General features: G+C 40.1%; 1 protein-coding gene across 2 annotated transcripts; it reads left to right on the plus strand.

Annotated features, from left to right (window-relative positions):
• The first annotated feature begins 1,718 nt into the window (after positions 1–1,718).
• DNAJA1 (DnaJ heat shock protein family (Hsp40) member A1) lies at positions 1,719–13,853 on the plus strand. 2 transcript variants are annotated; one of them, XM_044418895.1, is made up of 9 exons: positions 1,719–1,875; positions 2,746–2,891; positions 3,328–3,505; positions 4,126–4,230; positions 4,351–4,578; positions 7,752–7,866; positions 10,690–10,805; positions 11,714–11,814; positions 12,010–13,853. In XM_044418895.1, the coding sequence occupies exons 2-9, from the start codon at positions 2,760–2,762 to the stop codon at positions 12,226–12,228; spliced, it is 1,194 nt and encodes a 397-aa protein (XP_044274830.1). In that variant the 5' UTR covers positions 1,719–1,875; positions 2,746–2,759; the 3' UTR covers positions 12,229–13,853. The 2 variants fall into 2 exon arrangements, with proteins under 2 accessions (XP_044274830.1, XP_044274831.1); XM_044418896.1 differs by having other exon boundaries at positions 1,730–1,916.
• The last annotated feature ends 124 nt before the right edge of the window (positions 13,854–13,977 follow it).

Raw genomic sequence — 13,977 nt, forward strand, 5'->3', positions numbered from 1 at the left:
ATTAAAGACAAGTGCTATGAACATGTATACAGGGAAGGGCACAGCTGAATTCATAAGATGTTCTTCTGAGTAGATATGCAAAGGATTGCATTGTGAAGCACAGTCCCTTATTTGTTGAATGTAATAAAGGTTACAAAAATAAACTGAATACAGTTTTTCTGTGACAAATGTTTCCATTTCAGGATTCCAAATTCCAGAGTTGTTCATTTTAGAAGAGCAATCTGGAAGTACTGTTTGGGAGTTGCTGCAAACCCCTTCTAAAAGGGATATTTAAAATCTTTCCTTTTGCTGATCCTGAAGTATCTATGAAGCATCCAGTACTTCAGCAAATTGTGTAATTGATAACATGTATACCTCTGTCCTGAGTATTCTTATTCATTCAGAAAGAAGAGTTTGGGTCTGAAGAGTTTGCATTCCAAAATAAGTGTGCATATTGGCTTGGCAGAAACTTGTAATATAGAAGTTGACTTTAAAATCCATACAATAAAATGTGTGTGATATATAGTTATGCAGAATAATTCTATGCAATCAGATGCATGGGTGTATAGAAAAAACTTAACCTGGTGCCAAAAAGAATACAATGTTGGTATCCGGCAATCCTCACTGGGAAAAGCATTAACTTGGGGGTGCTGGTGTTGGGAGCACCTCTGTATTGGTCCCTTGTTGCTGTCCTTCAAACCAACCTCAAATGTATTAAAACACTTTAGAACAGCTCTTAAATTACCTCACTCATGTTCAACTTTGTGGTTCCTTCCAGATGTACTGAGCTACAACTCCTGTCAACCCTTAGCTAACATGGCCAAAAGCACTGAACTAAGTTATCCAACTATAATGATCCCTTTTTGAGTGTAATCCTTCACAAACCTAGTCAAGAGAATAAACAATCCTATACTTTCCAGCATGGTTGAATAGAGCACAGTAAGAGTTTGTAGGGATTCGTTTTTCTCTCTAAACATGCATAGGATTGCAAGTTTGAATGTATAGTGGAGCTGCCGTGCTACATTCAGTTCCCTATACTCAGTGAAGGTCAATCAATCTGATCCAGTATTAATAAGATGCTCATGGAAGCAGGTTGATGCAACTTGTGTGGTAAATACTCTATATGGCTGCAGAAGCTATATGGCTATAGGGCATGTGCTCAAGCCCAGAAGAGTGGGCCTGTGAATTGCCTTTCCTCACAAATAGCTCCAGTGTTAAAACATAAAAGTGCATTTCACATCTAGGCAAGTGCTGTGATCTCGCCCATCGTAGGACATTATGTTTGGAAAAAAACACACATTCCAGTTATTGTAGGCTGGATACATTCAGTTTGATTGGTCTGCTAGAGATACTGCCTTTGGATTTTGGGGTTTAAGGAATAACAGGAATCACGCCTGCCTTGAGGTACTGAAAGCTTGGGAGGTACCGTTCCCTGTACGAGAAGAGAGCTGAAACTCCGATTCCTTTGTGAGCTCGAATGTTCTCCCTGCCCCTGTGCATTCTGGAGATTGTAGTCACTCTCCTGCGCTAAAGAACGGCATTGAAGTGTGCTCTCGCGGCATTATGGGATTTGTAGTGTTCGGCCACGACGCAATTGCCAGGCAGTTCATTGGGAGAGAGCGGCTCTTACGTCATCGCTTAAAGAAAGCTGGCGAATACCAGCGACAGAAGTGACTGGAGAGGGGGAGGCGGTGTTTCCGGGAACGGGCGGGGCTTTCTTGAAAGAAAAACTCCCCGGATGCTGCCTAGCCTGAGACCGGCTCGGAACTTTCCAGAAAAGTCGCGGTCGTCTTGTCGGTGCGAGAGAAAGGGACGGGCAGGGGCTTGACTCGGCTGCTGTGGGGATAGCTTTGCCTTGAAGTCAGCCTCTGTTTCAGCGAAAAGCGCGAGCGTGTGGTGAGTGTAAGGCCAAAGAAGAAGAAGAGGAAGAAGAGAAGGTTGGGGTTCGCCCCTTCCCCCCAGTTCCCGCGCTCTCGCGAACAACGGTTGTGCGCGTGTGGATGAGACACGGGGAGGGGGCAGTCTAGCTCGTGCCGGGTCAGCTGACACCAGCAGCTTTTTTGCGTGGTGGGAGAAAGAAATGGGCTAGTAGGGGACCGAGACCTTTTGCGGGGGGAAGGACGGCTCTGCTGGGCTTTGGAGGACGCGAGGTGACTAGCCCAGGCTTGGGAAAGGGGTCTTGGAGCCTCGGGGAGGGGGGTGCTGTGGCAGCCCATTGTCTGAAAAGCACGCGGTGTGGAAATGCCAGCGGGGCCCTCTGCCTCGCGCCGGGGAAAGGTGATGTTGCCGGGAGGGAGGTGGGGGAGGGGAGTGAATAAGCCCTTTTTAAGATAAGGGCCATCTGGCTGCCAGGTCTAAAAGAGGTATCTTCGTAGTACTGGGAGAAGCAGACAGGTGCGTGGGATGGAAGTGGGTTGGGGGCTTTGTTCACATAATGACGTGAAGGTAGGTTACCAGATCAAGCTTGAGAAAAAGAAATTATGCTGTAGTGGTGGGGTGGTTTCCTACAGTCATATTTTCACATGAAAGTGTGAAAATGCAAGGGTGGCCTCTTCACCTGGGATCAGGTTGGATTAACTGGGGGGGGGGGAGCAATGTTCAAGGTAAAGGGTTTTGCCTGCCCCTTCTACAAGAAATAGGTTCGTGGGTGTTTGAGAGTGAGAGAAGCATGATGAGTGAACTCTGGTGAGTTCTTTAGCTTACTAGGCTAGTCTGATGTATGTTTCTGCTCTCATTCTTACTATTATCCTTCTCTACCTCATCCAGGTATCAGTTTCATCATGGTGAAGGAGACCACATACTATGATGTACTTGGGGTAAAACCCAATGCCTCCCAAGAGGAGCTGAAAAAAGCTTATAGAAAACTGGCATTGAAATATCATCCTGACAAGAATCCTAATGAAGGTGAAAAGGCAAGTGTACAAGCCATCTCCTCTTCTGCTGAATATGACTATTGAAGCATACTTCTTTTCACAATCCACTAAACACCAAATTCCATGTCTTTGCTTTTAAGAAGCTTTGAAAAGCCTGACATTCAAACTTTCGCATAGAGAAATTCAGAGCATGGCTGCAAACAGTTTTCTGAAGGTTCACTAATTGGAAAGCTTGAAAGTGTTTAACATCTCACGTTGAAGTCATACATGAATTTAAAAATTTGACATTCTTAAATATAGAGCTAGAGTTTACAGGATGGGTTTTTGTTAGTAACTATCTTGCAGGAGTTTACACTTGTGTATGACCCGCTAAACTTTCATATAGCATTAAGCTCAGCTAGTAGCATGAAATGTTACAATAGTATAGATGATTTTCCACAATATGGTTAAACTCTTTGATTTTTTAATATTCTAGTTCAAACAGATTTCTCAAGCCTATGAAGTACTTTCTGACCCCAAGAAAAGAGATTTGTATGATAAAGGTGGTGAACAAGCCATAAAAGAGGGTGGAACAGGAAGCAGCTTTGGATCACCCATGGATATATTTGATATGTTCTTTGGAGGAGGTGGAAGAATGCAAAGAGAGAGGAGAGGTAATTTTTTGAATTTGACAAATAAGATATCCCCCAAAGTGTTTACATGGCTGCTCTTGCTTCAGCTGGAATGATTTTTTACATTCTCATATTATTAATGAATCTTTCATTTGATGAACATTTGCTGCACTGTGGGGTGCAGTGGAGAGAAACCTCAATGGGGATGCATTAACATTTAATTAAATACTCATTAATTATCATTTATAAAGGCTCTCAAATGCTAGTTAGCATTAACTAATTAAGGTTAAATTTTCAAAGACACAAATTGTAACCTTTGGCCTACGAGTGGTTTTGAAAACACAAACTGTTTGACATTCCTCATAGTCCATTTACAGTCTGCTCTTACACAGGTTGATTTGGAAAGATGCCACAGAATTGGATTGCAACCTTGGTTTCTCAATAAGTTCAACCTGCTTTCTCATATCTATCCTGTTTTATATTTACTTTCTCACATTACTATGCGAAAAAACATTCTGTCCTTGCTTAATAATCAGCTAATTGCAAACTTAGAGTGAGAATGTAAAATAAAATATTGATGGCTTTGATCCACAGAAATTTTTGTTTGACTTGCATTTCTCCTGTTTCCTTTTTCATTCTCAAAAACACTTCTTTCTTCACAGGCAAAAATGTTGTTCATCAGTTGTCAGTAACTCTAGAAGACTTGTACAATGGAGCAACACGAAAACTAGCTCTACAGAAAAATGTGATTTGTGACAAATGTGAAGGTATGGTGATAAAAAGCTGCAGTTTTTTCTTAGCAGGATGGGAAACTAACTTCACGAGTAAGTGAAGGGAAACAAGAAACTAGTCACTTGTATTTTTTTTCTTTTTATGCTGTTCTCTAGGCCGAGGTGGTAAGAAAGGTGCAGTGGAGTGCTGCGTTAATTGCAGAGGAACAGGCATGCAAATAAGAATTCACCAGATAGGACCTGGAATGGTTCAGCAGATCCAGTCTGTATGTATGGAATGTCAAGGCCATGGGGAGCGTATCAGCCCCAAGGACAGGTGTAAAAGTTGCAATGGAAGGAAGATTGTTAGAGAAAAGAAAATTTTGGAAGTCCATATTGATAAAGGTATGTTTTATTTTAGATCTGCAGTCCTGTACCAAATTCAGTTATATTTTCTTTGCAAAAATTAGCCAGACCTAGTAGTAACTGCAAAAGCTGTAGTAGAATTTGTGCTACTACTGTTATAGCGTATTTGGTTACAGAAGCAGCCTGAAATATTAGTCAGTCATTGGTGTTAGATCAGACACCAAAGGAGGTCTCATCTAGGGAGGTGAGAGAACTGTAGAAATAGCCCTATGCAACAGTTCCACGGAAAACAAAGCAATTGTTGCTTCTAGTCCTGAACTTCATAGTCTCATGCTTGTTGGTAGGACAGTGACATAGGCCAATCTACAGACAAGGCATGAGTTTAATTCATATTTGAATTTTCTGAGCTTTCTTAGAAACTGTATGGAGAGGGGTTGAAAAACTTCATTTGGGTTCAGCGGCCAGCCACTAATGCTTGGTTGTCAGCCAAACCCCAACTCTTGACCTTATAGTACAGCTTTGAAATGTGACATAAGGTTAGAAACAAGCCACTGTGCCTCTTTCATCCCTCTCCAGCTTGGAGCAGGAAGGTTTGCTCTGCTTCTGCATTTGCTGCGCACAGAAAACTTGAGCTGAACAGCAGCTGCAGAGACAAGGCAATGCATCTTCACTTTGCCCCCATCTCTGAACCAGAGATGGCAGTTGGAGATTTGTTGTAGCTTTCCCATACTGCAGTGCTGGGAGGGTACCTTGAGCTTGTTTCACTGGCTAGAGACTGAGTGAACAGTTACTATGGTGAGTGAGACAGTTAGACCCGGAAGGCTGATCATGGTCACTGCCCTTCAGAAGCTGTGATTGTTGAGCACTTGTGCACCACTTGTAGCAGGGTGGATTAAAAATCATGATTTTTTAAAAATCTGAAGATTTAAATCAGATTTTTAAAAATAAAATGCTTTTAAAGGAGAAAAAAATCTAAAGATAGCTTTTTATTTAAGATCCATTATAGTCCAAAGGTTATTCATCATGAAATAAGGATTAGTTTTTAATTGTGTTGCATGAGGCTGTATAGTCATGTTTATTTTTTTGGTAATTGAATTCTATTAATCCATTCACAATGTCATGTTCAGACATTGTGAGGTTTCTGTAACATTATTGGGAAGTTTTTGTATCTAGAAAATGCCACAAATGCTTGGTCTTACAGTTCTCAAACTGAATTTGTGTCTGCAGAAATCACATGCCTCTTAATGCAAAAATGCTATAAAATAAACATACAGAGATGAGAAAAAGATCTTAATTCCATTGATCCTTTGCAAATCTATGTACACAGAATACAAAGCTCCTTACCTCTTAAGTGCTTAGTTTCAAAAAATTAAATGAGCAGAAGAAGATCATTGGGAGTGGAAAAGAGCTGCACAAGAAGCAAGTGTGAAGAGGGAGGGGCAAGCAGTAAAAAAGTGAAACCTTTTGAGCAAAATACTCCACAAGTCTGAATTTTTTGTGTATAGCCTGAGGTTTATCATATTCTTTCCCTAGAGGAGAAAATCTATAGTGGCAGCATGGAAGTTCCTCTACTTATGGGCATGCATGCAAGTTATGTAGAAAACCATGATTTAAATCTATTCTTACAGACTAGTAATTTAAATCAAATCCATGCAAACTTGTAGGGTAAGGGACAGAATTCATCTGCCTATTATAATGAACAAAGTAACTTCTTAAAGAGTCCTGCAGAAAGTGTATTGCTTTTGGCAACATACTTCCAGATCCAGCTTAATCACATCACCTGTGATTAGGGAGACTTTCAATTGAGGGTAACAGGACTTCTAATAATTCAAAATATCCTTGAAATGGGAGTTAAATTAGGTGATATGTACAATAAGAAAGAGCCCCTCATTGATTTTCTTCCCTCAAAAATGACATACAACAAAGGGAACAGAAGGTAAGAATAGTCACTTTCCCATACTGTAGTATTTAGAGCTAGATGAGAGGCTTTCTAGTTGCCTTGCCTTGAACCTCAGCTGTTTAGGGAAATTACACTATATTGCTAGGCCACTGAAATTCAGGAGTTTAAATGAACAGAAAGCTTAAATCATCTAGTCCTTGAATTCAGCTGACTTGCTCTGCTACAGTATGATGGGGAGAGGCAGTGATCCAAATGTTTGCCTCCTTGCCTGCTCCTGGTTCAAAAACATAGAGACCCCATACTTTCAGCTGATAACATGAAGGAGGTGTCTTAAAGAAATTACTCTGGGTTTTCTGAACAAAAGTATTTGTATATCTTCTGGAGCACCTTCCAACTAGAAAGTAGCATAAAAAGCAGCATAAGCTTAATTTCCCTGAAGTGCTAGATTCTTGAAGCCAACAGCACTATAAACCAATCATTTGACTCTTCATTTAGCAAACATGTAATATTGTATGATCAAACTCTTACAGGCTTTGCCTTAGCTAAGCGATTCAGAGATAGAATGACTGTAGTGCCTATCTTGTTTTGCAAGAAACATTGGCAGGGCAACTTGGAATAATTAAGAAACAGGATGGTCAGTGCTTTATCATTGCATTAATTGTGAGGAACCTAATGGGCCCTAAGAAATAAGGAATGATGCAAGGGCTTTCACAATGGTTGTTGACATTTAGCATGGGATTCTGTGGCAAGCATGTAGTGCCTGGATGGGAGCAGTTCTGGAGAGGTTAGAGTGTGATAATATGGAAATTTCTCTGCCAAAGAAAATTAATATATTTATATCCCACCTTTCCAGTTCAAATTTGAGATTGTCAAAGTTACTTACATTGAAAGTCACCAAACAATTAAAAGAGCAAAAAATAGCATGAGGCAGTAGGCAAAATAATAATTCATAATGTTAATAACAACCAGCACCATCAAATGTGTAATCTGTCACTCCTTTGCCAAAAAAAAAAAAAACAGGAACAGGTTAATTCTAGGAACACCTAGTTCTTAGCATGCAAAAAGGAATAGTTTCTAATCCATTCTTGGTTCTCACTTTGCTTCATATTTCTGCCACACCAACTTCTCAATTTCCTAGTTTCTCTTCTTGCTTTTGTGCTCCTTAAAATTTTGGTATATGCAAACATAATAATATTCTACAATTCATGTGCGAGAGTAAGGAAAGCTGCAACCTCTTAATACTACAGTACAGGCTAGACTATGTGGAATTCTTGGGCTGTTTCTTAGTGTTTATATGGTGCTTTTGCAATAGGAATGAAAGACGGTCAGAAGATAACTTTTCATGGTGAAGGTGACCAAGAACCAGGGTTGGAGCCAGGAGATATTATAATTGTCTTGGATCAGAAAGACCATTCTCTCTTTACAAGGTACATGTTTAATCACACTTGATTACAATCATTTGTAATCTTGTCTTCTGGGGTTGGTGTAGTTCTGTCCCTGGTTACTGAATTGTTGTACTCTGAAGATTTATCCTTCCATGCATTGTTGCAGTACTGTTTTCTCATAACTTTCTGATTCTTTGTTTACTGAAATAGATACTGTTTTCATAGTATTTACATTCTTTATTACAGTCACAGACCTTAATATTTCATAGTATTAAATGTTTACTTTTAGCAATAATGTTGTTTTTGGAACCGTCAGTAAAATAGTTTTCTTTCTTTGAAGTCGTTCTCAGTTCCTTAGGAAAATAATCAGCCCTCTGTTGATTTGCTATTTATATTAATTTTAAAGCTGCATTTCATCTTTTGTGCGGAAGTTTAGATCAGGGTGGGCAATATATGGTCTCTGTGTTACATGCAGCCCCCACTGTCTCCTATGTACTCTAAAATTTAATTTTTAAAAAGTAAAATGGCACACTGCAATGGCTGTGGAGTACTAAAAGTCACATTTAGCTAATTTGCAAACTGAATTTGTCCTTCTTAGTGTTATTTGTGAACAAACTAAGTACCTGCTTGAAAGCTGCTGAGTGCTGCAGACTGGCCTGTAATGGCCGTGGGAAATTGAGGCAGGTGAGATGGCCACCAGATCTCCTGCAGGTGCCAATTTGTTTTAGATTGCCTATGCAAGCTTGCATAGGCAATCTCCTAAAAGTAGTGATGTGCATGTATTTCCATGAAAATTAATAGGAGTGACTGGATATAGTTGACCCTCAGTTACTTACATGCTCTTAGAATTTTTTGCCGTGAATCATAGGACTGCAATAGCACCCATAACTTAGCATAAAATTCTGGGTTTTTATTCAGTTGATAGATTCTTAGCCGAGTAATGAAAAGTTCCTTAATTCTGGTCAGGGAGCCATGTACTTAATGTGGCAGTAGTTGGAAGAACTGAGGAAGGTATTTGCCCCTGGGTTCAGAAAGCTGTAAATATCTCTTTGAGAGAGGGACTGGTACCAGCCTTTTTAAAGGAGATGGTGATCAAGCCACATCTAAAAAACCTGAACTTGAACCAGATGGATATGAATAATTAAAGACTTGTTGCTAACAACCCCTTCCTGGGCAAGGTGTTTGAGCAGGTAGTAGCCAGGCAACTCCAAGCACTCTTGGATGAAACAGTTTATCTAGATCTATTTCAGTCATGTTTCAGGTCTGGTTTTAGAACAGAAACTGCTTTGATTGTCCCGTGGGGTGACCTTTGCCTGGAGAGAAACAAGGGGAATGAGACCCTATTGATTCTCCTGGACCTCTCAATGGCTTTTGACACCATTGAGCATAGTGTCCTTCTGGATAGACTGGCCAGGTTGGGAGTAGGAGGTTCTGTCCCTACCTGGCTGACTAATTCCAGAAGTTGGTGCTGGGGGACTGTTGTTCTGCATCATGGCAGCTATGCCATGGGGTGTCACAGGGTTCCATTTTATCCCGTTATTTAACATCTATGTGAAACTGCTGGGGGAGGTTATACAGAGATATGGGCTAAGTTGTCATCAGTATACAGATAACAATCACCTCTACCTCCTTCATTGAATTCAAGAGGCAGTAGCCATTCTAAATCGGTGCCTGAGCTCAGTAATGCACTGGATGCAGGCCAGTAAGCTGAGATTCAATCCAGACAAGATGGAGGTACTGTTGGTGGGCAGATTGTTTGTCCAGTTGGGAGATTTTCAACCTGTCCAGAACCTGTTTGGGATGCTCCTAGACCTGGAATTGTCCCTGGAGTCAAAAGTGGGCTCTGGCTAGGAGCACCTTTTGTCATTTTAGGCTGATTTAACAACCATGTCCCTATCTGGATAGGCAGAAGCTGATCACAATTATCCATGCTCTTGTAACCTCTTGTCTGGACTATTGTACTCTACACGGAACTACCTTTGAAAATGGTCTGGAAACTTCCGCGCATCTATTAATGAAGGTTGGACCACAAGATCACATTGTGCTAGTCCTCTTTCAGCTACATTGGCTGGCAGTTGACGTCTGGCCCCAATTCAGAGTGCTTTTCTAACTGAAGCCCTAAATGACTTGGAGCCAGCTTATTAGAAGGAATGCCTTGTGTTCCTACACAACATTTAACTTCATCCACTGAAGCCCTTCTTAGGGAAACCCCCCCCCCCAGAAGTAAGGATAGCAATCAGGAGAAGGGCCTTTTCAGTAGTGACACCCTGTCTCTGGAACATGTTCCCCAGAGAGGTCCTTGCTGCCTTTTTAGCACCAGGTGAAAACTTAGAAATGAAATCTTAGAAAAGAAATAGAAAGACGAGGAAAAAGCAAGTGTGTGACTGAGTGGAGGCAGCATTGGGAGAAACATTGGTTGTGCCCTATCATTCTACCCTCTTTCCTGCTGTCTTTCTACAGATTTGGTGCCTCTGAAAATTTCAAAATTATGTTGCTACAAATTGGTCTACTGCAACTTCATGGTCAGTTATCAAAGGAATTGCTTGGTGTATTTTAAAATAAAACCTTTGTCTTTGTAATGTGTAATGGAAGAACCTGGAATCATAGAAAATTATGGATTAGGCTAATGCAAAGCAACATTTTTTCAATTCTGCAAGAACAAGATGTTCTACATTTAAATGTGTGTGGTGTTGTCAGTATTAACACCAGGATTTCTACCTGCTTCCTCTCTTTTCAACACTACTCTTACATACTTGACCTATGTTGATACAGTTGGTTGTGCCCTGTCATTCTGGAATTGCTGTCCTGCACCATTTGTAATATACAGCCCTACTGTTGGTGGTAAACCGTTCTCTATTTCTGCAGACGAGGTGAAGACCTGGTCATGTCAATGGATATCCAACTTGTTGAGGCACTGTGTGGCTTTCAAAAACCAATTGCAATGCTGGATAACAGAACACTGATAATTACTTCCCATCCTGGTATGTGTTGCTTTGAAAAAATGCAGGTTGGGTATACTGCGTATTGATAATAAAAACTAGTAAACAGTTAAAACCTGGGAAATATCTAGAATTTTCATACTTCAATGAACGTTGTAAAGCAAATCATCATTATGATTGCTAGAAATCTACTCAAACTTAAGAAGTGCAAATTTATGATTCATCCGATGTGGTATAACTGTAATATTGGTTGGATTCAGGATCAGCTTTTCATGAGAGAAAGGGCCTTGTACATGGAAGGTCCCTGTACCTGGTTTTTGGGTGTCCCACCTCCCTGACAAGCTCACTTTATTAAGCAAAGTCTCTTGGCTCTTTGAAGTATTTTCAGGAGGCTGAGAGGCTGGTGTGGGAAAATCAATTTTGGCAGCACAATTGATCCAGCTTAAATACGGATCCAATCCTCTCTTCATAAAAACTAGTATTCAACATGTAGTGATGCATTTTTAAGTTTTAGAATTCTTGTATTTATACTAATAAATTCCTGTTGGTTTGGATTAGTTGCTAGAGAAATTGCACGTGTCTTTATCATGATGAACAAGAAGTAAAGCTTTCGGTTAGATCTCGGCAGTTAAGGAATGTAAGGCTTCTTCTCTGTGCTTCTATAGATCAGCTGCCAGTTCAGCAACTGCTGCCAAGCCTCCTCATGACATTTTAATGTGGCTTTGCTGCCGATTTGGATTCAGAATCTGCCTTCTCCCCCATTTTTTGCAATTCTCCTTACACTACAGTTCACCCTATTTAGCAGGGTATTTCCCAATTCTTGAGAGGCTGGATTGGGGAGGATAAGGTGCAGAATTTCTCTTCAGCCAACTCCAATGCATACATCTAAATTTCAGATCAATTACATTATGTGTAGCCTACTGACAAATACCTATCTTTTCAATTTCTAGGTCAAATTGTCAAACATGGAGATATTAAGTGTGTACTGAACGAAGGAATGCCAATCTATCGTAGGCCATATGAAAAGGGTCGCCTGATCATTGAGTTTAAGGTAAGATGCAGCTGACATAAGTCTGAACTTGCTGGTGATTAGAGATATCTTCCAATTTTCTTCCATATATATAGTCCAAGGAGTGCTGGGACATTAAGCAAATTAAAGACATATGTCTTCTAAAGTGCTGGCTGCCGAAACATATTTAACATACCATGAGTCATGATACTACATAATTATGTCTCCTAATTTCAGGTGATCTTTCCAGATAGTGGCTTCCTTTCCTCAGATAAGCTGTGTCTATTGGAAAAGCTGCTACCTCCAAGGCAAGAAGTGGAAGAAACTGAAGATATGGATCAGGTAGAGTTGGTGGACTTTGACCCATCTCAGGAAAGACGACAGCATTACAATGGGGAAGCCTATGAAGATGATGAACACCATCCCAGAGGCGGTGTCCAGTGCCAGACATCTTAAAATGGCCTCATGATTCTCCTTGTGCTGCTTGTCCTGTATGTCAGTTGTGGATGAGTGAAGGACTACAGTTGCTAAACTCTCAAACTTGCCATTGTCCCTGTACTATTTAAACTTACTTGTTTTTAAATCAAGTTAACAAATTTAAATCAGTAAAACTCAACACTTTAATCAAGTTAAAATGATGTTCACATTTCCATATGGCCTCCTAAGGAAACCAGAAGCCAATTTTGCTCTGGATTTTTTATTTTGTGTATCATTAGTGTATTGTGTGCAAATGCACTGGCTTAGTATTCAGTGATTTCTGTTTAGTATTATAAATTATATTCATCCTTAAGTATGCACATGTATTTATGATTCATGTTAAAGATGTGAAATTAAAGTTTTGTATTCATCAGCTCCTAGATACATTGATGTGTTTGGCTGTATTGTGGTTGGTTCAGGCTTCACAAGGCATCTGCATGGCACTGTACCTTCCTGCCCTGAAAAGATAAAGCTCTGCCCCATCCCATCCTAAAGCTTAAGCTAGAATGCTGAATTCTAGCATGACTACTTGGGGAAAAACAGCTGAAAATGTGCAGTGGCTCCTGTGGGAATGAAAACGAAGTTGTTTAAGCTTTTGAATAGGATATGCTTGACAAGTCAACACTGGAAGTCATGAACTGAGCAGTGGCATGATTATTTTTAGTAATGGTAGAAAACTCGGTAGAACTTTAAGCTCTGGTTAGGAAAGCTTGACCAACTGAGCTACATAGTTTCAGTGATCCTATTTTCAGATTCTTAAATTGCACAAGTACTTACAGAAAGCTTACTAATAGTGGCTCATCATTGAATTAGTCATCATAATGACACTTTATGTACAGTTAGTTTCTTAAAAGGGCTATTTTCACTACTGGTCATCTTAAAATGCTACCTGATAGTGACCTAGTTTGCATGTAATGGGGGAATGCATGAATAGTTTATGCTCTACTTATGATTAACAATCCTGGGGTATTCCATTCCTCAATTATTTCATGACATGTGAATCCAAAACTTGGGTAGTTCAGGTTTTTTAACTCAGAGTTGATTGAGCTGCACAACCATGGAGAACTGTTCTTAGTGCATTAAAGTGCTCCACTCATTTCTGGCAATTCCTGGGTTAAACAAGCCATGAATTACATTACATGCAAACTTGGTAATTGTAACTACATGGATAGCCTGTTATGGACTTGTATTAGTTCATGCCTGAACCTCTAACTGGGAGAGGGCTTGATGCAAGTGCCTCTTTTGAGACTCCAATGTACCTAAGGTGACACTTGATCTTTCTAAAAGTTTGGTTCTTAATGTTTGACAGGCATGTCCAGCACTAATGCTGTATATACAGACCAAGCTGGCTAACAAATACAGCATTCCAATTCCTTACGTAGTTTCCACACAGGTCTTACCCATTTTCAGGCTTTAATGTACAACTTTTCCCTAGTCACTTAAGTCTGGCAGGGGTTTGATCAAGTTATATAGCAGATTATCATGGTCCTTGTGATAAGGATGAGTTAGTGGATTGAGTATGTGACTTTAAAAATGCTTGCATATTGTACTTTAAACTGAGTTTCAACCCATAGTGGGAAAATAAATGCTGTCCTTACTTCTAACAGCTCCATTTCTCTTCTTTTTGACCTGTATTTTCTGATGCACCATTTAAGGTACATTAGCCTTAGAGTCAATGTACCAGTTATAGCATCTGTCTCTTGGCATTGGCCTAGTTCAGCCATAATA

This window comes from Varanus komodoensis, unplaced genomic scaffold, assembly GCF_004798865.1.
Source record: "Varanus komodoensis strain SLA01 unplaced genomic scaffold, ASM479886v1 scaffold94, whole genome shotgun sequence".
NCBI classification, from domain to species: Eukaryota; Metazoa; Chordata; class Lepidosauria; order Squamata; family Varanidae; genus Varanus; species Varanus komodoensis.

Excerpts from the sequence above, each read along its gene's own strand:
- DNAJA1 (XM_044418895.1), top strand. The coding sequence starts at position 2,760 with ATGGTGAAGGAGACCACATACTATGATGTACTTGGGGTAAAACCCAAT. Across the intron at positions 4,579-7,751 it reads GGAAGTCCATATTGATAAAG|GAATGAAAGACGGTCAGAAG; the intron begins GTATGTTTTATT and ends CTTTTGCAATAG. Across the intron at positions 11,815-12,009 it reads GCCTGATCATTGAGTTTAAG|GTGATCTTTCCAGATAGTGG; the intron begins GTAAGATGCAGC and ends TCCTAATTTCAG.